The sequence below is a fragment of the Strix aluco genome, chromosome Z (assembly GCF_031877795.1).
Source record: "Strix aluco isolate bStrAlu1 chromosome Z, bStrAlu1.hap1, whole genome shotgun sequence".
NCBI classification, from domain to species: Eukaryota; Metazoa; Chordata; class Aves; order Strigiformes; family Strigidae; genus Strix; species Strix aluco.
Window position 1 is genome coordinate 52,090,668 of NC_133971.1, and position 23,124 is coordinate 52,113,791.

The following is a 23,124-nucleotide window of genomic DNA, read 5'->3' on the forward strand; positions in this document are numbered from 1 at the left end:
TCTAAACAGAGATCATAGCACCAGATACATGACTAAGCATACTGAAGGTACTTACATTTTCAGTAAGGGGGAGACTATCAATCCTTTTAGTCAGGTTCTGAAGCTGGGCATAATACCAGTCCTTTTCTTTCTCTTCCTTCTCAAGCTCCGCAAGTAAAAGAGATCTATTAAAAACAAAAGTGGGAAATGTCTCACTATTAAGATCTCATTACCATATGTAACTACAGAAATAGGCACTGATACCCATAAAAAAGGTTAAATGAGAAACCAGATCTGAAGAGGGCACTAAGAAGGTATTTGAGATCGTGGGTGCAGTTCCCTGGCCCCGGCTAAACAACCTATCCACTCCTCTGTGCTAAGCAAGTCACTAGCTTCCTGTATATCAGGTCCACATCTATAAAAGAGAAAAATACCTACGTTTCTCTATAAACCCACTTTGAAATCTAAAGCTAAGAGGCATTTTCTGAAAGCAGAAAACAGCTATTAGTTGTGTGTTAACTTGTATCCTGCTTCTTTTAGACAATATGCTTTGTACAATGCATCAAAATACATTTAAGAAAAGGCCTGGATGTTACAGGAGCATATACATCCCTGAATCACATTACTGAAGTAAATTATCTCATCTGCCTTTGCAGTGTCTCCTTACTAACTTTGTCACCCATACCAAAATGATGGGTACAGAACATAAAATCAAGCTATTTCTCTGAGTATTAAAAATACTCTGAAAGTGTATTTTCCATCAAATGTTATAGACAGGATGCATTTGCAGCTGTTTAAAACATTTTAAATGGGTATCATAAGCATACTGCATACCTGAGTAGCCTATGAGAAAGATAAGAAGATTAATATACGCAGACTACCAAGAAAAAGATGTATTAGAAATTTTACGTATTATTTTATCAGTCCTTCATGAACTACATTTATATAGTTGTGAATTTTATCAATATAGTTATATAGCGTTCATTGTTACACCAAAATATGTACTAAAGTTTTCTGGCAAAATCTGGTTAGTAGGAGAATACAGAAAAGTAATTCTTGGTTTTGTGGGGGTTTTGTTTTGTTTTGTTTTTAAATATAAGTTTATTAGTTTCTTATAAATGCTTTCTCTGAGCACTCTTCTTCCTTCTGACATTTTAATATTGCTCACTAACATTAATGGAAATGCTAAAATCAACACTTATTCAGAAGACAGAAAGCTGCATACAAGTCTTCCTGGTACTGTTTTCCATCCCTTAACTTCTGCATCCCTCTCTCTAAACTGAGGTTGTAGACTTTCTGAACAACAGCCGTATGAACCTTTTATAAAGCACACAAACACATTATGGATAATTACTGTAAGTTGTTAAGGAACAAAAACAGCATACAACAAAAATACAAATTTCCCCTGACTACTTTGATAATGCATCCCAGTCATGATTTGCGATGAACATAATCAAACTTCCACATGACAGAACTTCATGTAGAAGAAAGAATTTAAAAATATGTGTTTTACAGGATCTGTTAGACTTAGTTCCTGCTTTAAAAAGTTTCAAACTAGTTTTGATGACTTAACATTTATATTCCATACCCACTGCAAGTGACCTGACCAGTGTTCAAACAGGAAATTAGCAAGAGAATGAAAAACTACACACATCTAAGAGTGCTGAATGTTTTAAAACATGAACAGAATTACATAAATTTCCGGATTTGATTCAACAGTTATGTTGAAACAGAACTGTTTTAAGAATGCCAAGACCACACATTAAGTCATTTACTGGGCAGCTTTTACATCAGACAGGTTTACAATCAAGATCAGTGAAAAGAAACAACAGTTACCATACTGTTGCAGGTAACTGTAGCAGGATTATAGTAAAATAGTAATTTTTCAGCCACAAGGATGGGGCTGGCATGAATTCCTTCAGTCCTTTAGACAGACTGAAGGAAAAGCTAGTAAGATGGTGCTCGGCGAAAGCCTGTGACGGAAGTAATTTTTTTGGCCTTCCAACTGCTCATCCTCTTAACACACACCCTGGGTGCCTGACCTCTGCACATGCAGGCATTCTGCATGGCTTCCCTTTTTACCACACTGGGTGCCCATGAACCAGTTGCGTCCGGTTTGTGAAATCAAATTTGCAAAAGCATAATTAATGCAATCCTTATAAAAAGTATTTTTACCATATGAGGATTTGCAAATGTGAAAGGACTGACTAATTCTGCCTCTGGATGCCAAAGAACTGGAGGGATTACTTTCAGCTAAGTGAACATGTGATTAAGACCCTCTTGTAAAATGTAGGGTATTCAGTTTGTGAGACACTGTGTCATTCAATCTGCTTTGACATGCACAACGGATGCTAGTAGCCAGAAGAGAACTTAGGAACCATCACTGCTCCATAAACAACATAATGCATGACCTGAGGGTGACTCCTTTAATTTAATAGTGTCACTTTTGCTTCTGAGTAATGCTTTATTTCGGATTACTAGTTTGGTAACACTGCTCCTTGAGAATTCAGGTCTTAACAATGTCTTTAAGGTCTCTTAGCACAAAGCCTGAAGGGTTGGTACAACTATAGCAGGTTTTACTTCAGTTGCCTTGAAAATAAGAAACAGGTCTCTGTAGATGTGTCTGATAAGCTGCTCCGTGCACTTAACATTACTATCAGATACTACACCAACTAGAAGTATGGCTCCTCAGCCTTCTGGAACTTCTTGAGGTTAGAAGACCATTTAAGATGATCATGGAAAAAAAACCGATGGAAAAACCCAGCACAGTTATTCCCTCTTTTTATATCCCAGAATTGTTTACATCAGCACTTTCACAGTATCAGAGAAAATTCTGTTCTCTGTCATACACTGTCAGGTTCAGTAAGAATTCAGCAAAGCAAATGAAGCAATCTTTTGGAACTTTACAGTATTTTTATGACTTAACAAAAAGCTTCCAATTTGAACTGCTTTTCTGAAGGGTCGGTATGGTGACAGACTTCTCTAATGTAGTGTTTTTGAAGCTCCCGACAACATATGAAGCTGAATGAATGCAGAAAACCTGCTTCTTCCTTTGGAAATCTTTTTTGCATAATTATGTCAATGTTATTCCCAGTTAAAAGGGAGAAGGGAAACAAACTATATGCTACCCTACCTGCATTATGTAAGTTACAATTACAAGTAATACTTTTACTACAATTGGTAGGTGATAAAATAACATCTTGAAAATGGAACACTGCTGATAGATGCTGTAAGGACTTACGTAAGTTGTACAGTCAGCCAAAGAGAGATAAGAGTGGGGGGAGAAAGAAGTCATGAGACAGAGAAGATGCTCAAAATCAACATTAAGAAAATAAAAAATGAAGTGGCATAAACCAGAAGGGATAAACAAGACATAGAAACACTTTCATTAAAAATTCATAAGACTGTCATCTTTACTGTTAAATTACAAATTTACAAAGGTGAGATTATTAAATTTACTGAATTGCAAAAGGCAAACCAACACAAAATGTAACCTGCAGCATATTCTGAAAAGTTTTGTTGTTGATACAGTGTCTTACCAAATACACCTGAAAATAGCCAGAGAGAAAGCAGGAGATATTTAATGAATAGTGTATTCTAAATTGGCAACCTAAAAATATATATCTCCCATTTTTTTATCTTTTCTCTTTTTGACTTTGAAATTAGAGGAGAGCTAAGCCAATGAGAAACAGGCAATTTCATCATTCTGGTAAGTGAATCAATTGATTAATTTTCTTCCCCTCAGAACATCACATTTAGTCAAGCTAAATAATTTTTTCAATACAAAACAAATTTTAGTGTTTTTCTTGTTTCTTACTTGTTTACATTAATAAATATCTAGTGAATTAGTTTATTAATAAACATCTTGTGAATTTGCCAACTTCACACACAGTTAATACATGGTTTGGTCCTTGCCCAAACACTGTTGCCCAGGAGCAGCATATATTGTGCCAGTGTGCTAAGACACTGAGTAGCAACTTCTCCTGCTGCAGGTTTCCAAATAATGTTATTTTCTTCTAAATCATTTTAATATTTTCAGGCTTGGCAAGTTCCAAGAATTTTTTGAAAGTCTGTTTAAGTGCCAGAAAAAATTCTATTAGCAAGTAACAAGTGTTTACATACATGTTTAGAAGCACAGAAACTTAGTAAGTATGCTAAACAAGTTCAGGCACAAAGCATAGGAAAATAAGTGGTTAATTTTCTTTCAGAAGTTGTAGTGATTTCAGGTGCGTGGTCCTACAGCCCTCACCTGAAATTTTGATACATTTGGCTACCCAGAGTCCACATCAATGCCTTACACATTTCTACATGTCCCCTGAAACAGCATAAAGAATAGGGCAGTTTGGATTATCCATCATTTCACTAATAATGAAGCCAGATGTGATCTGGCCATGCCTCTACATATCATCTTCTCCACAGCATCTTCACGCCATCAGTTGTGACAGTAACACTGCCTAAGCTCATCTGAAATTAAAATATCCTTATCCCTTTTTTTCAGCATTATTTGGAACAAAGACCAGTTCACTGTCTAAGCTGTCTTTATCGCCGAGAAAAACGTCCAAAGAACTATCACCTTAGAATCCATGAGAGTGGGAAAGGATCACAGATCATAAATCAGGCAGTGCTAACCACCTTGAAGAACTCCAGCTGCTATAAATTAATCCTTCTTGTTCCAAGTGACCTGGAGTTCATTTGAATCATAACTTAAAGTCCTAACTATACTTAAAGATTTTAGTATCACATGTAGCAAAAAACAGCACTGGAAGAATACAAACAAGTACACTGTTCTGTTAAGATGGAAAATGACAGACGCATTAGATTCTTGAATAATGGGATGAGCAAGTGGGAAGAGATTCCCAAATTCCTAAATATTCTTATACAGCTCCTCAGGAATCTAAATATTATGCAACAGACCAAATAAGATTAGTGATTCTAACTAGAAAAATGAAAAAATAGAGTGGCTGCTAGAAGAGGCTCAGTACAGACCCATAGGAAGTTACTTTCATTCTACTGATAGGAACGAAAGGGGCCTAGACATAGTACCTTGGAGGAAAAGTGTACTCCTTTGAGCTCTTGACTGAAAAAATTTTACTGAACACCAGAAAAGGCCCTTTAGAGGAGGGGTTTCTGAAGGGCTGCCCACAAACCACTTACTACCTGCCAAACTTTTGTACTATGACTACAAAGTGGATTTTTTTCCACTTGTTAATGTGCTTGTTAAGGACTACTAGGCATAAAAATACTGTGTTGCTGTTTATTTGTTTTTGCAGTCCCCAGCTTGACATGCCATCCATTAAGTAGCTGTCAGTGACCAAATCTTTAGGAAACCCTGTCTTACAGACAGGCCTCTGAAAACATCTGGAATTTCAATAAGGTTCATTTTAAGATATAAAGATGTCTTCAGTGGAAACAGCTGCATGCCTCTTACTTTGCATTTCCTCTGTAAGTGATTGATAAAGTGCTACAAATCTGTATTATGCCCTGAAAGTATGTTCTTCCTATTACACGGATACCACTACCTCCCAGGAAAAGAAATTCCATGATTTTGCCAACACAAAACATCAGATGGGAACAACATCTTGAAGATAAGAGCAAATGTTTTTGTTTAGCTGACATTTTTGCTGAGAGAGCAGAATCACTAGGTAAATGCCTGCTAATAGTAAATAACTGTTCAACAAGCTATGGCAGTTATAACCATTTGCACAAAAAGAGAAAGAGACTGCACCATCACATTGTTACAGTTTCAGCACTTATCAACGGTGGTGAGGGGATACGGAGGTGTTTGGGATGCTCCAACACCTCTCTCTAAGTAAATTTCAGATGCTCACAATCTGCTGATCAGAACAGAATAACCTTCAGCCAACAAAGAGTACCAATGAAATGCATATATGAAGAAGCAGTAAAAACCATATGATGTTTTAAGATTTTTTTGTGTGCGTGTGCATAAATATAATGTAGATTCCAGGTTTCCTTATCTGTCAAGATAAATATACCAGTGATCAAAACCACATGCACGATAGCTAAATACTAGGTGTGTCAGTAAACTTTCATGTTAAAATTAGAAGTCAATCCATACTGGATGAATAAACAAAGAAATTTACCTCTCTTTTTCTAGCTCTTCTAAATAACCAGTGCTTTCTCTGCTTCCATTCATAAATCCTCTTCTTGGAAATGATCCCATGGGAACAGGACTGCACTCTCCTGAACGGCTTGACACAGACCCTTCCCGGCTCCCATACGAACGCACGGACACCTTTGGTCGTAACTTCACTCCAGGAAAACTGGTACTTTCCAAGTTCAGTTCTGAATAATAAAGAGTAAACATTTTCATAGTTGAAGTTCAGCAGCACAAATTCAGAAGATAATTTCTGCTTATTTCCTGAACAAATCCATGATTTTTGATGGAAACATTTTGCACAGAAATCCACAGAAGAACATAATGTGAACAAAACCAATCTTAATAGTCCATTTGTAGAATACTAGTCATCTGAGCAGATGGCCAAACTGCAATCCTGACAATCAGAACAGTATCCCTGCATGAGTCTGCCTGCTTCTTTCCCAGAAGACTTAAGAAATGGGCAGAGTTTTGCATAAATGTCATAAGAATTGTTCTTGTGGCCCAGTTCCTAACAGCTTCTTTCTCAGAGATCCTGCAGATGCTTCACTGCGATGTAAATGATGACAACTCCGTTCATCACAGGGCCCTTAAATGTAGACATCCCCTACAATATTTCTGGTACAGTAGCAGAGATAATAGATGTATACAGGGAGTCAGTGGTCTGGGCTTTCTTTGCACACCCCATATAATGGGATGATGCACATTTCAGCACATGCTCTAGGGAAGTGGGCATGCATCAATTTGCAGCGTGACAGATATAATTCCAGTAACATGACATGGAGAGGGCAGAGCATGCAAACAAGTTGAGAAAAATGGTGGAACTAATCCATCATTAACTTAAACAAAGGTATTTTTTCTGAAGAACTGAATGAAATGCAAGTTATATCAAAAGCAATTCACATGAAGCCCTAGGGCAACAGTAGCAAAAGCATAAAAGCAGCATAAAACATTTTTTTTTGAGAATGTGTTTTAATACGCTTAGCAAAAATAACAGGCACTGAGACTATGCCCGATCATCAAAGTCAGCACTGGAAAGAAGATGCAGCTGAGTTAGAAAATTTTGTCCCAAAGAAAAAAACAACTGAGAAACAAATGAACTTACTTAAAACATAATTCTAGATTTACCTTTAAGTCTTTCCAGTAAGTCAATTTGTCCAGAAGATGCCATTGCCTCATCTTCAATACTTCCTTGTAGTTGTTTCAGCACCTCCTGTAAGAAATTAAGCTTAATTAAGATATCCTTACAATAATAAACCACAAGGAAAATACATCTTATCCTGCCCTCAAGTGCACATTTATGTAACAGCTACTGAGACACTGATGTAAACTATATTTCATGTGAGCAGTGATCAAATGTCATAACTTCAATTGCTGTCAAATATATTCTACAGTATTTCTCCAAGCACTGCTATGATGTAAAGTACACCCTGAATAACTCATCCTCTCTGGTAGTCCAATCTATCAGCTTATTTAAAAGTTCTTGTCAAAGTAAGTACCAATTATTTCTAATTTACAGATGGAGAAATGAAAGCACAGAGAAATTAGTTACCTAAAGTTAGTCTTGTAAAAATAAAATTTGGATACATAACTAAAAGTTACAAAAGCATCTTGAATACCACACTTTTTAAACCTCAAAGATATCAGAGAAGAAGTAATCCACAGGATTTAATTCCTCTGCGGCCTTGGCACCACTGTAAACCAGTAAGGAGAGTACTACTACTGCTACTACCAACACCACATCTATGAGGGAAAGACTTAGGATCCCTTCAAGGTGTCACATGATTTGGCGTATTATTACTACTACTACCACCACTACCCCCACGCCTACAAGAAAGAGATTTAGGACTCTTTCATGCAGCTGAAGCTTCAAAGCCAAGAACATTGCCGTATACTACTGAAACTAGGTATGATAAAATTATATAGCTGAAGGATCATCTAATGCACAAAAGTATTCATAGTAAACAATGATGACTACTACACTAAAAGGGGGCTTTAAGCCCCCAGGTCCTAATGCTCAGTGGCCTAAATTCAGGTAGAAAATTAAATGCAAGTTAGCGAATGCCTTTTTTATATCATAATGGCAGATACATCAATAGCAAAAATAAATTGAAAAGACTGGCCACAAGGCAAAAAGCCCCTACTAGAATTTAAAATACCGTTTTTTTCATACTGTGGCATAGAAAATACTTATAGAAGCAGCAATAGGAAATTAAAACAATTCTGAATAATGAAAGGTACTCCATACTTTTCATACCTAGACTCTACACCCAGAAGTGTACTTCTGTTCAGACCTGAAAACTAATTAATTTTAGACAATTTAAAAGATCTCCACATCACTGTCAACATTAATGGTTCTTGCAACTTGTACAGAGGTACCTTTTAAATGCATTCTGCTCCTTTCAAAGGAAACAAAATGGCACCTACAAGAAGTCAAGACATTCTTTAAGCAGACACACTACTGAACCTTTCTATATTCAAAGTGTTGTTTCTTGTACCAACAAAAAAAAAAAAAAAAAAAAAAAAGAAAACAATTTTGAGTAAAGAATTGCACAGGGTTCTGGGGAAATAATCTCCAAGAACCAGACTCAGAGCAAACAGTCACTGCAGCTGCCCACTGCATAATTAGATGCTGGTACTCTAGGAAGAGAAATTCTGGAGTACAGACACTCTGATTATGTTTTGCGGAAGTAACTCTGCAAGTGGAGTTGAGGCCAAGTTTCCCAATTTACATGTTGCCTGACTGATGGAGTCAAGCTGTGTGTCCACATTTGCTTTCTAGTTTGGATCGGTCTGACACCAGACTCCCATCTGACCCATCAGCTGTACTCTGGTTCACATCGTAGGGTGATCTTGGAGGGTGAACCAAGTTCCTTCCTGATCAAACCAAGTCAACAGTTATACTCAAGACTGTTAATGGGCATTCACTCCATGGGACCAGGCTGGAACTAGACCAAAACCAAAATCCCCTGAAACAGTATGCACACTGGGTCATCAACAAATTCATCTACAGTTCTGCTCTTACTGTATTACCTGTTAATGCTGGCACAGCCTTTAGGATCAGGTCTGGTGTGATAAAATCACTACTCTTGGAAAGACATCTCCACTGTGCTTGTGCTTTTAAGTACATTAAAGGGCATCCTCATTAGCCATATGGCCCAGCCATCTCTATACATTACATCTGCCTTGTCAGCAACGTCAGACCAACAAGTAATCTGGTGTTTTTCAAAGAAGAACTCCCACACTATCTGACATAAGGGCAGATAACATTTGCAGACAGCAGCCTTAACTTAAAAGCCTAAAAGGGCAATGTGGATATGTGGAGTGATCTTGGGAGTTTTGCAGGCTTCTGAAAGATCTGTCAACTGAAATAAATTTAGAAATAACTAATGAATCCCTTTTCTCTGAGAACAGCACCTTGGTGCAGGGAAAAAACCCAGCCCAAACATCCAAACCCTCCTCCCATTGCCTTCTTAGAAGCCTCTTTCTCACCTCTCTTCATGGCAGTCCTGCTATTTCAGAAATCGTATGTTCAGAATACTTTCCTACATAATCATAGAATCATAGAATCATTCAGGTTAGAAAACACCCTTGGGATCATTGAGTCCAACCATCAGCCCTACTCTACAAAGTTCTCCCCTACACCATATCCCCCAACATCTCATCTAAACGACCCTTAAACACATCCAGGGATGGTGACTCCACCACCTCCCTGGGCAGCCTATTCCACTCTCTGACCACTCTTTCTGTGAAAAATTTTTTCCTAATGTCCAGTCCAAACCTCCCCTGTTGCAGTTTAAAGCCATTCCCCCTTGTTCCATCGCTAATTACCTGTGAGAAGAGACCAGCACCAACCTCTCTACAATGTCCTTTCAGGTAGGTGTAGAGAGTGATGAGGTCTCCCCTCAGCCTTCTCTTCCTCAAATGGAACAGTCCCAGCTCCTTCAGTCGCTCTTCATAGGATTTATTCTCCAGGCCCTTCACCAGCTTCGTTGCCCTCCTCTGCACTCGCTTCAGCACCTCAATATCTCTCTGGTGTTGAGGTGCCCAAAACTGGACACAATACTCCAGGTGTGACCTCAGCAGTGCAGAGTACAGGGGGACTATCACCTCCCTACTTCTGCTGCTCACACTATTTCTAATACAAGCCAGGATGCCTGCCTATGAGTCTTCCTGCTTCAAGAGCCAATATGAACAGCTGAACTGAAATACTATCACCTTTTCCTGCACTACCATATTACATAACTTAGATGTCCGGGCAACTATGGACTGCTCTTTCTGAATATTGGCAACAGGTAAACATTAGCATACTGGATCACCTTTCTCAATTTTCTCTGCTACAATTCATTAACTTAGGTTGTAACTTTTAGTTTTTAAATTGTCCCCCTCTTTCTCAACAGCACATGCATTTTTTTCAAGTTAATGGGTAAAGCTTTCTTTCCTATACTTTTCTACATTTCTTTTCTATAGTACCATTGCTAAGGTAACAATGCCCATTATCAGGCTATGACATCAATTTCAAACTCAATCACAGCACACTTTGAAATCTAAGCTGATGAAGCAGACAAATGTTAGAAAGGAAGATGCAGCCCCTGGGCCAGGTACTAGTGGAAAATGAAACAGGGTGCTAGAATGATAAATTGGGGAATTTACAATTTTACTTTAATAAAGGAACAGAGAAGTCTTCTGCAATAATCCACCTGGAGGAAACAGGGCAAGATATCTATTACTGTGATAATGCAAATTTTTATTTATTCACTTATTATAACTCCAGGACTCCAACACTAATGCTGTTTAAATGCAATTCTCCCATTTTTTTCCCCGAGATTAATGCAGTGCTTTGAAATAGTACCTTCCCACAATAATTTTATATTACATTTGATGTCACATCTGCTAAATAGTGTAAAATCTTCTCCACAAACAAACCTGAATCAATTTAACTAAAGTTAAATTAATATTCTGTTTAGTTATGCAAGTTTAAATAAATACACCTATAGCACTGTAAGCAAATTCCTTACTGACTTAGTAGTGACTATGAAAAAAATACATAAACGTAAGTGTATCTATAAAGAAGCCTGCAAAAGTTTTCTTCTGTTCTTTTAAAGAATGTAAATCAAATTATTTTAATGGTCACTTAAATATGACCTAATTTATCTTGTCCTACTGGAAGCACAAAAGAATGCTTTTAGAAATGGAGCTGGCCCTACGACTCATCATCATTTAAAAAGGTTTCTGTCTTCAGTCTTTGGACTGTGAAGTACAGAAACAATGTCAATTTTTTTGTTTTGTTTGGACTATATGAATATAGTCCTCACCTTACAACTACTTTATGGATAATTAAATAAAAAACATCAGGCCGGTCAGCAAGCAACTGGAAAAATACTGAGAAGAAACAGTACACGCACCCAGCTAAGTGGTAAGGGTTTTAAATAAAATTGCTTAAGGGCTGTGAATTTACTCAAGAGAGACTAAATAGAATAAGCTTTACTACTTGTATTTATTTTTTTAAAAGTTTTGTGTATTCAGCAAATGCAAAATGTATGAAAACCATCATGAAAATTAAACATATGAAATTGTTGGCAGTACTATGCCAGATATACTCACAGGCCAGTATCAGCTGGAATAGTAAGCCAACAAGCTGTTCTGAAATTTACTGGATCTCTTAAAGGTAAGCATGAGTCTACATTTAAAAAGATTTCGAACAAAAGCTATTCTATCAATCAATTTTTAGTAAGATACTCTTCATACCTGTTCTTCCTTTTTAGCTAATAGCTATACTTTGCCTGTGTGAAGAGACATTCCTGTCATCTACATACATATATACACATGGACTTCATTGTGTGTGTTTTTCAATGTTTGTAAACAAAACCCAAACTGAGTCATTCTTCCATTTAGGTTTTTTAGGTTATGCTTACCTTGGTTACCACTGTATTTACAACATTTGAGTATAAAGACATGTTTAACTGCACAAATATAGAAAGGGTTTACAATTTCAGACTGTAATTTAACATTTATCTTAGCACTATATAGGATGGGAATATGCATACTGAATGAGAACTATTATTTTTAACCAAATCACCAGTATTTTTAAATAAGAACATTTCTGACAGCATTTGTATTCATGTTTTTAATCCAATATGCTGAAAAGATAACATACAATTGCACTCTAAACTGAAAGTGATTTTTGAAGTTCAACCCAGTGTTGCACAGTGTTTCAATTATTATTTGTTTAAAAGGACAGAAAAAAAGGTAACATATATTAAAAGCACATCCATCACTCAAATTCAACAAAAACATTAGATGTCAAATAGCAAGGCGGGAACAGGGATGGACACCAGAATACTATTTTCTATGCATTTATAGATAGCATAAACTCAAGTTCAAGGTCTTGCATAACTTGACAGTGCCTTAACACATTGTACAACACTCACAGGGGCCAAGTGAGAGCTACAGAAGAGGCCCTTTATTCCTGTACATTTTGGCAAATTACACTGCTACAATCAAGCTTGGTGGGACCCCCTCTAATTGCCTGAAGTGCCAAGCAATCACTCTGGTTGCTCAACCCTATAACCAGATCCAAACAGTAACAGCAATGCTGACACCCTGAAGCAACTCAACTTTTAACCCTGTAGAAAGAGGAAAGCTTTTGTTATGTGAAATGATGTTGTTCATTTTAATTTCAAACACTGTCATTACCTAAAAGAAAAATACTCGCTTCATGCCACCATGCTCAAGAGCTGTCACTTGCTGTAACTACATACTGAAGTACTAAGTTTTTAGTGCAAGCCCACTGTCAGATCAACTAATATTATCTGATTTTATGCTCAGAAAGAATGCTGGCTGAAGTAATGGCAGTAACTATATATATCACTAGCTCAATTTCAACTAAATTCTAAAAAACAAAATTAAAAAATATTTTTTTTCAGTTTTCCAATCAATTTGGATTCTGGTAGGATCTTTAGAATTGCAAAGATCATGCTAAAAATATTACTTATTGTGAAAACATACCAACAAACTTAAAAAAATCAAACACAATATAGTGCCACTGCTGCTTCTTTACTGCTTAAATAAATTCACTGATATTTTAAATGTCTGCGTTTTGTAAGATGCTAAATTATTTTTATAACCACATTTTTAGTTCTAAACCTAGAAAGTTATTTGCAAATGTCTGACTGCACTAGTTGTGCAGTCACTGAAGAAAAGTATTTCCCAGAATTCATCATGTGATTAAAGTTGTAAAAATCAGTTCAGCTTTTGGGAGTTTCTTCCACTCACACATCAGAATTTATATAATGACCAATACACATTAATATCTTCAAAATTAATTTTTAGAAAATCTATCCATTGTACTATCCCTTGCATATCTACTGTAATACTAGTATTCTTCCTCTTCATGTCACAATCCTGATGCACCTGTGTTCTTTATATCCCTTAAGACAGATATCACCTCTTTCCTTCCGAAAACATGGGTGTGTGGGGCAACACAAAAACGTTCTACATGTACAAAATCCACCTGAAAGTAGGGGAATTAATCTGAGAAGAAAGATGCAAGTTCATACTAAGAAAAAAAAGCAAAAAAAAAGCATGTAATGTTACCCATGCTAACCATGATTACCATTTTCCCTTGAAAGACTTCAAAAGTTCAAGTGCTTACACAATGGGAAAGGATGTATTGAAATTAAACTGAAACCAAGCATACACTGGAAAGAAAATACTGGATGAATACATACAGCCCAAGTTATGGAAGCTCAGAATTTAGCACCTATTCCACAAATATTTATACAGGCAAGGAATATTACTGCTGAATCAATGCCTCTTCTCCCTACTAGTCCACCAAACAATGCATTTGTTGAAAAACATTGAAAAATAATATTTTCATGAGCAGAAACTAAAATCTTTAGAAATTCAGCCTGAAAATAGGCATTGTCAGTATCAATGGGAGACTACTAGGCAGCAAAAAGATAGCAGCTAGTGATCTGCCAGTGTGCCCCTAAGAGTTAATTCTCCAGATGAAGAGCCTTTGTAAGACTATACACAGCTCCTTTCACTCTCAAACTAGACTAACTAGCTATTATGTACAGTAAGACTGCTCGTAAGTTAAATAAAGCAAACACGAAGACTCGTAGAAAAAAAGAGAAAGCTAGTATGGCTAGTCAAAGAACAAAACAAGGTGTCACCATGTTCTGTCCATTTTTGTCACACCTGTTGTGCAGAATGGGATGAATATAAAGCTAAAATAGGCTTTCACAAATAGCAAGGGTATATGAGTATCTGCTGTGCAAATGCCTACGCAGCCAAACATTTGGAAGAGGACCTGACCTTCAACATGTCAGATCCTATGCTACTACTGTATTTTCAAAGCTGTCTCTTATTAAATAGGTATAATGTGAAATTTCTACAGCTAGCTGATTCATCATTGTGCACAACAAAGTTAACTTGCAGTGAATTTTAAAAATCTGTATTATTTCAGGATACAAAACATAATTCAGTTACACTGAAAACAAAATATACAGTATTACTGAATCAAAATATTTTGGAAGGTAGTAATGAATATAATTGGACTTTGAGCACCGACTGCCCAGGATGCCACAGTGCTATGTAAGATCTGTATCCCACAATTCTCACTGAACTTTCTTCCATTAGATCAGCTATCTGCAGACAGTGTTTTCTGATGGTGACTGCAGTTGTGCAATTTCCATGACATATGCAACCCACTCATAGTGAGACCACAGCTTATTCAAGGAGACATGGTTTGGCTAAAAAATCCAGCTGACAGAAGAGGATGGAGCTTTAGTTTAGTTTTAATACTAAAAAGATTTTTTTTTTTTACTAAAATATATTTTCTGGAAAAAATATTTTCTGACTCTCTACAGATCATTATATACATGAAAATCTGTGTTAAATAAACTCTATTGTGTAAATTACAACTTTTTTGTAGTATATTTCAATCACAAGGTTTGTTAGTGCTACCAGCAATAAACAGCCCTGGGAGTCAGATTCACTGCAATGTCTCCACTACTGAAAACTGATACAAACAAGAACTGCACAGAAATTTCTTTAATTTATGCTTTCAATTAATTGATTCCCTGCCTTAGTTTCCTTCTCAAAAGCAGGAAACTCATTACACAAACTCCTCATTTGCTACTGCACCTTGAGCTGTTTTTCAGAATACTTCTAGTTACTTCTACATTTCCGTTTACTGTCTGGTGTAATTTGTGTTCCTGCTTAAAGCTCCCCTGAAGCTGGACCACAACAAAATTCAGTGAAGTATCAATGACAACAAGACAAAGCCTCTACTGTATGCGAGACAGAGCATGTATCAAAACAAGCTTTAAAAAAATGGAAATTTAGAGAAGAAAACCAAGCTCTGTTAAGTCAGCAGAGCGCACAGTACCATACAAATAACATAAGAGCCATGAGTACAAAGTATAAAAAAAACTCCTTAACTTTGCCCACATCAGCTAGAATGTTGAAAAAGAAGTCAGACGAAATGAAACTGACTCATTAGAGTTGGCTGGAAGACGTATGGAAACAATGTTGGGACAAGGGCAGATTCAACACAGGCACTTTATGAGGTACACTACTTGCATGGCAATGAGCAAAGGAAGAGCATCCTAGAAGGTTCTCATGAGTTGGTGACACACTGGCTAATTAAAGAGGGAAAATTTATGTTCAACTGCTGCTAGTAGCAAGCAAAAACCAGAAGTTTCTTTCACTACCATCTGTATCCAGGTAAACAGGATTCTTCTCCAAAAAGCTGTAAGCCAGGCATGCACAGGCAGAACTAGAGAAAAAACACGAAAAAAACAAACACCTGAACTGATGGATACAGCAAAAAATGGCAATGTGTCCGCAGTCTCATAGTAGCATAGTACTGACATCACAGGATGATCATGACGCTTTGCAACTGCTTCATAAACTATAAGGAACTATGGGATCATAACGGCAACTTAAATTATTCAAATTCTGTGGACCTTTATATAATAACCTAACAACCCTGGTTTCCTAAAAAAACCACCAAAACCCACCACCCAAAACCTACCACTTTTTAATGTGACAAAGTTATCCTAGTGCCACCTTGTACAGAATTTTTGAAGTTAGATTACCACAAATTTCAGTCCCAATTGACCTAAGTACAAATTTTCATAAAAAATGCTTCCCTGAAATTATTTGCTGAAGTACTGTTAAGGAACATAAAAACTAATGCACTGGGGACCATGCTACTTTTCAGGTGGACAGAGCATTGCGGTGGATCAGCTAGATCTTCTCATTAACACTTTCTCTTGAGCTCCCAAAGAAGACTGAAAGGTTTTTAAACAAAATGATAAACTATAAACCAGGATAATTAGCTAACATTTTAATTAAAATATTAACCATTCAAATGAAAGAAAAAAGTTACTTGAAGAGGCACTTCAACTGCTATTTTTGAGTCTCTGTACGACTGTCCCACTGCCTCCTGTACCCTTGCAGGGCAGATGTGAACTGCAGAGTGCTACCTGGTTCAAGAAAGGGCTTTCCATCACTGACTAGGCAGAGGTCTCCACTTCCTATTCTGCCACAGGCTCTTCTTCTTCTTCAGCCATGGGCTCCCAGGCTGCTGCTGTCACCTTCCCTTGTTCAGCCCACTCCAGTACACCCCCCCACCTCTGAAGGCCCCTCTCCCTCTCCTTCACAATGCTTGGGCGGTCTAGAAGGGAGAGAAATTCCTCCTTGTCCTCCTCCCCCCTTCTTAAGGGAGCATAACCCAGCTGGGAGAAAAATAGGAACAGAACCAAGAGCAAATGCTGTCCTTCACACTGAGACAGATCAAACGCCCATTCACACCAACATCCCACCTCCAACAGCAGGAACCTAGTGAAGACATATGAACAAAACAAAACCTACTGTTCTGTTCTCTTGTATGTCCTCTCCCCATCTGCCAGCTGGCCTTGACTTGCAGACTTCCTGAAACCATGTCTCCAGCGGTACTACCTCCTGATCAATTCTTCTGGCATCAAAATGTTCCCATGGCAAACACTTAATGATAAGAAACTAACCATATTTTGTTTGTTTTCCACTTGTTATCTGATAATGTTATTTGATGTCCCTTAGATCTGGTATTGAGGGAAATTAATCATTCCCTATTAACTTTCCTCAAGTTATTTATGATTTTTTAGAGCTCAGCAACATTCTTCTGATCCTGTCCCTCTCTCTCGTTTCTGCTTTCTCCACCTGAAAAGCCCTATTCTATTCAATCATGCCACTTAAGGAAGCTTGTCGTATCACCTACTTTTTTTTGCACCTACACTAATTCTACCAGATACTTCCTAAGGAGGTTCATCATGCTATTCAACTTCTGGATGCAGCATGGGTCTATCCTGACATAATTATAGCTTTTCTATTTCCCTATGTATGCCCACTAAGTCCCAATACAAGAATGACTTTTTGGATCTAAACTAAGCACTAATCTGACCACTTATAAAATCCCCTGACATTTTCCGATATTTACAGTATTTCTAAGACGTCTTCCTATGTTGTTGCCATGCTAATTTCAAATCCCTCATTATGTATATAAAGTTATGGCTGTTTTCCATCATGATTGTTTTACGCTTCAGAACACTGAATTTTATTTGCCACATATTCAATTCAGTCACTCAATACCACAAGATTCTTCTGCAACTCTTCACAGTCCATGTTCATTTTTACCACACTGAAAATCATCAGTCAAACTTTTTCAACTCATTCTTTTTTTTCAGATAACTTTATGAGTACGTTGAAAAATCACAGGTCATGTCAGAAATCTCACTAGGGCACTACTGGTAAAATGAAAAAAACAAACCCTGACTATTTATTCTGTTCTTTATTTTCTACCTTTAAGTTGGACAGTAATCAAAGAACCTTCCTAAATTAACTTGGGTTCTTCCGAAGTCTTTGATGAGGGACATTATTAAACTTATTTCAGAAATCCTAGCAGACTCATCAATGCCAATATTGCTTACCTCCTACTCAATAATTCCTTCAAAGAACTCGTATTTGTGAGCTACACTTCTCCCTAAAAAAGAAATGTTAACTCTTTACTGTGTTTTCTCTCAAATGTCCGTTACAAACTCAAGCTTGCAGATCTGTAGATCAGCAGTTATTCTTGAACTTTTTTCTTTAAAAGTGGCATCACACTTGCCACCTTCCATAACTTGCATGCTGAGGCCATTTTAAACACCGAATACAGATCTTGACCTTTGTCTGACAATTGCAAGTGGTTGTTCTAAACAGAAGGACTTAAACATGTAAAGGATCTTGCAGGGAAATTACATACATACACACTAATTTGGTAAGCAATGCAGCTGTCAGGTGGAAAAAAAAGTTACTGAACTTTCTTCAGTTTGAATTCTGTAGTTTGACAATGTATCATTATATTTAACAGACAACAAGTAACGTAAGATACGTAAGGAAGCCAGTGGAAACATGCTGAAAAAGGATCTCAGGAGTTAGGGGGTACCTAACTAAGAAGGTCTCTCTTGAGCAGTGAGGTTGACATAGTGTGGATTATACAGAAGAGAAGCTTTGACTAAGAAGCCATACTTAGTGAACTGCTGCAAGGAGGGAACCTACCACAGAGGAACTTCAGGGTCCATGAACAAACAAGAAATTACTGCCTGAAAAACTGAAGATTTTTGACAGAAGGTAATAATTTGCATGACTACAATTTTAAGTATCCAGATCTCACAATCACTCCAGTAAATGATTTCTCCTCCTCCTTAGGCTATAGTCTGCTTTTTTTTTTAAACCAAAAGGGTAATACCTCAATCTTCTCAACTGCTGAAGGAGAGAGGGTGGAACAGGTTATACCTTACAGCTGACAGTTCAGCAATTTCATACCCAAGTTGCTTTCGAACACTTGGGTGAATATAATTGATTTCTAACATTTCACTGTATCTGTTTCATCCCTTTGTTCTGTAAGTCTTATTGCTGACACTTAAATTCGAGACAGGGCCACGAAGATGTTATCTTCAGAGTAAGGAAATATCCCTAAGCTCCATATGAGCAATTACTGTGGAGCTATCACAACAGTGGTTTTGGTCCATGAAGCAACTATAATCTACTATGTTATATCTGACTTGACCTCTTCGCAGAAATAACAACATACCAAATAACTAAGATCACTTGGAAATCAGATTTCCAGTGACTGTTCTCAAAATGATGATAATACTCTAATGTTTAACAGGATGCACAATATGCCTAATATTCAAGATACTAAATTCAAGATTCAATACAAACTTCTCCAATTATACCAGTTTGCTTACTACGTGTAGCCTATTCACTAATTGTAACTCCAGATCAAATATATCTATTTTAACATAAACATTTCTCTTCTGTGTAACAAATGCTTTGGTTTCATAGTTTAACACAATTTTTCAATTATTTTTTTATTTCTGTATGCCTTGGTGAAAGATTTCACTGTGTGTGATGGCAGCTAAAAATCTTTTCTCCAAAGATAAAAGGAAAAAGGGAAAAGGCAAGATGAAGCTAAAAACACTCTCCCGTTGGAAAGAGATGGGAAGTCCCTTTACCTGAGACTGCAAGTATCCCCAGCAAAAAGTGTTATTTCTAGTACCTTAGAAGAAAAACTGTTATTAGATTTCTGAAGATGGGATTGCAAATGTGAGTATCCATTAACCATCTTATATATAGACGAACCTTATATACAAGACACACATTACATATGTATATAGCACATGACACAATAGTTAAAACTGTATGCATCAGAGGTCTCTGTGAACATGTTAGGCTTTAAATTCTAATCTGCAAGCACACAGCTTACCATGAAACAGTGAACTAAAAGTTCTTGTGTCAGTTACAAAAATACCTGCTAGTACCTTTTGTGCTCTACAATGAGGATCATTAAACACTGATAATCAGAGACAGCTGATCAGAATAAAGTAGATTTTCAAGGTTAAATATCAAGAAATGGTAGCTAAGAAGATTGTATGTCCATAAAATGGAGTTTGCTGAGTTAAAGAAAATGTGATCACCTACTTACCTAATCAATGAGACGTCTGATAAAAGTAGTCACACATTCCAAAAGACAGAATCCCTCAGCAGCCATTTCAAAGCAAATCTTAAAATTTAGGCAAGGGGGATAAAGGGTACCAATATTATATGAAATCTTATGTCACTACAAGTGTAAACTTCTAAAAAAAAAAGGATGTGATTCAGCCACTAGTATACCTGATATAAAGAATCAGCACTCTTTTTTTTTTTTTAAACTCTTATGGCTTATAGATCACAAAATGTTACTTCCATACAAGGTTGACAAAGAGTTCATGTCCAAAAAATGTAAGAGAGTGTCAAAACACTGCAAGCCAGTTAGTTCCTGGAACATTCTGAAAGCCAATCTTCTGTTTTTATAAACAAATATATGCTAACAAAATCCAAGCTGGAAGCAGTACATTTTTTAGATTCCCTCTTCTCAATGAAACAAACAAGCTACTGTAACTGTTAAGTTGCTAACTTGCTAGTCAGTCTGCTATTCCTGCTAAGGATTTGTATAATAGTCATAAAAAGATATTATAGTAAGTTATAATTACAGATAAAATAAAATGCAACTTAATCATATTTAATTATACAATCACAGTGATAAGTAATAAGTTACACTCAGTAATAAGATACAAGCTTTCTCATATTCCCACCAATCCATCATGACAGAAACAACACGAAAAACAGGCGCCATGGCATCTTCTTCTTTAGCACACTTTTTACCTTTAATTCTGCTAATGAGTATTAATTAATCAACCTCACAAAGTATGCACAAAACTGCAATAAATATTATATGTACTTAAAATTTCTTTTGCAGCCACATTATCTTAGCTTAACATTGTACAAACACTTTCAGAATCAAAATCCTCAAAATAACTTAGCACTTCCTTTTTTATTTAGTCAAAATCCATTCCAATCCAACATAATAGCATTCCGAGGATTATTATCCTGCTGTCTAAATAGCAGAGGAAACCCACAAACACCATCCACATCAAAAATAAACCACTCTTTAGACCTGCACTGGACATGATAATAACTAGCTCTCTAAAACTTTGTATTTTAAGCCTGAATTCCTTAAACAAACAAAACAGCAACCAAAAAACCTACAGGAAATTATTAAAACTAAAAGCTTTATATGAGGACAATGATCTGCCAAAAAACCACATGCCACAAAACAAAAAACTGTAAAAATCTCCATGCATAAGCAGCTCATGATTTTCTGAGAACAAGAGTTTAACCACATGAATACATCTTTATACATCTCTACCTGTATATTTAGCTCATTAAAATGTTTCTCAAAAAAATCCAAGAAATCTGAATCAGTTCTAGTGACAGACTTCCTATTTTATTATTGATACATGTAGACACAATACAGAGGACATTAAATAAACTGGAAAATCATATGTAGAATATAATTTTAAGTGTACTATATGAAAGAGAGAACATTTTGCCCACAGAGCACCACATATAATAAAGATGGCTTTCTTACCCAAGGTAACATGCATTACTCAATTTACTGTAAAATCCAAGTGCTCAACGAGCGTGGAAATCAAGCATGATGTTATTCTTCTGCTGCTTCTTGAGTACTTGAAGTTAAGTTACATATACCTATTTCCCCCAGATTTTATATATGCCATCCTTGACAGAAACATACTTGTCTTTTACAGGAACCAGGCAGGAGAGTGACAAAACGTCTCTTACATTTACATGCACAAAGTAGTATAGCTCATGTTGGACTGCTTTTTGTCTCTTCATGAATTTTACAGTTTTTGAATTAAAATAAAACTATGCTGTTTCTTTTCTAATTTTGTCCATAGTCTGTGTTTTATGCAGTTACTGTTACCATCTACATCTAGAAACCGTTCTTCTTCATTTATGGGCCAACATCATCATTTCACCGACAATCAAACAGCGTATTTGTTGATGCAGAGAGAACATTTTATCGTACCAAACAGCTGTATTTCATCTGACAGTAAGCCAACAGTTACAGCTGAATTTTTGAAGTTAGTCATAACACTCTGAGGGATTTCTTTTGTTTGAATAGTTAATCCCTAGGACAACACAAATTAAAAAACAAAGTGGACACTGTTTTACTAATCATTTTGGACCCGCATTATCACATTTATCTTTACACATCATGTTGTTTTCTCATCAACAAATAGACACTTTTCACTTTTAAACATGAAATTTAGCTTTAAACATGAAGCATTGAGACATCATTCTTATATAGGTCACTAGCAGTTTATAATAAATACATATGCAAGATGAGCTCATGTTAAGCTTTTAATTCCAGTACGATTACCTTATATTTCTGAAATGGAGTGATTATAAAGACGAGGCTCTTACACAACATTTTAACACTACTACTCGAAAAATCAATTTCTTTAAAGATTGTCTTTAAAATGCCCTTTCTAACTATTGTCATTCACAACCAATTAAAGAATATAAGGCAAAAGAGGAGACACAAGCAAACACATTAACAGTCCAGAGAAACACTGCGAGATGTTTCTGCACTAGCCCACAGATCAAAATTCACTGTGCAAGAACAGTGGTATCTGCCACAGAACCACAGCTTACTTTCCTCACTACTGTTCCCCTTGTCCCACTAATATTTGGGATTTTATTTGGTAGGAGGGGCTGCTAGGGCTCTCTGACAATTACATTCTCACAAAGGATCATTTTTTCCAAAACATTTGGAGTTTTAACTGCTTATATGGTAGCCAAAGAGCTTTCAATCTCCACTGCTCTGGTTCTTCTCATTACCTTTTCTTGTAATTATCCCTAATTATGGCACTGGAACCAGACAAAGCATGCAGTTTCCTTCAGTGGAACAAAGTCATGGTATACTTTCTCCAAAAGGCTGCAAAACTAAAATTATCTTCAGACTAAAGAGAATCCTGCAACGATCCCCATCAAAATTCACCCACAGACTCCAAGATCGTTCCCATATCATCCTTCAGGTTCAAGTCATGTCAAAGCTAGGTTTCGACCCTTTCCAAACACATCTGAAACAAACA

At 36.6% G+C, this 23,124-nt stretch overlaps 1 protein-coding gene across 8 annotated transcripts in view; it reads right to left on the reverse strand.

Moving 5' to 3' along the window:
- Positions 1-23,124, reverse strand: part of APC (APC regulator of WNT signaling pathway) — a 105,106-nt gene that overhangs the window by 43,346 nt on the left and 38,636 nt on the right. For 7 of the 8 annotated variants that reach the window (XM_074813401.1, XM_074813396.1, XM_074813402.1 and 4 more), the window contains 3 exons: positions 7,223-7,307; positions 6,081-6,282; positions 56-164 (listed from right to left, as the gene is read on the reverse strand). In XM_074813401.1, the coding sequence (XP_074669502.1) occupies positions 56-164; positions 6,081-6,282; positions 7,223-7,307 (396 nt within the window). Of the gene's footprint in view, positions 1-55; positions 165-6,080; positions 6,283-7,222; positions 7,308-22,870; positions 23,080-23,124 lie in introns of those variants that run through there. The other variant, XM_074813404.1, reaches the window with a different exon arrangement.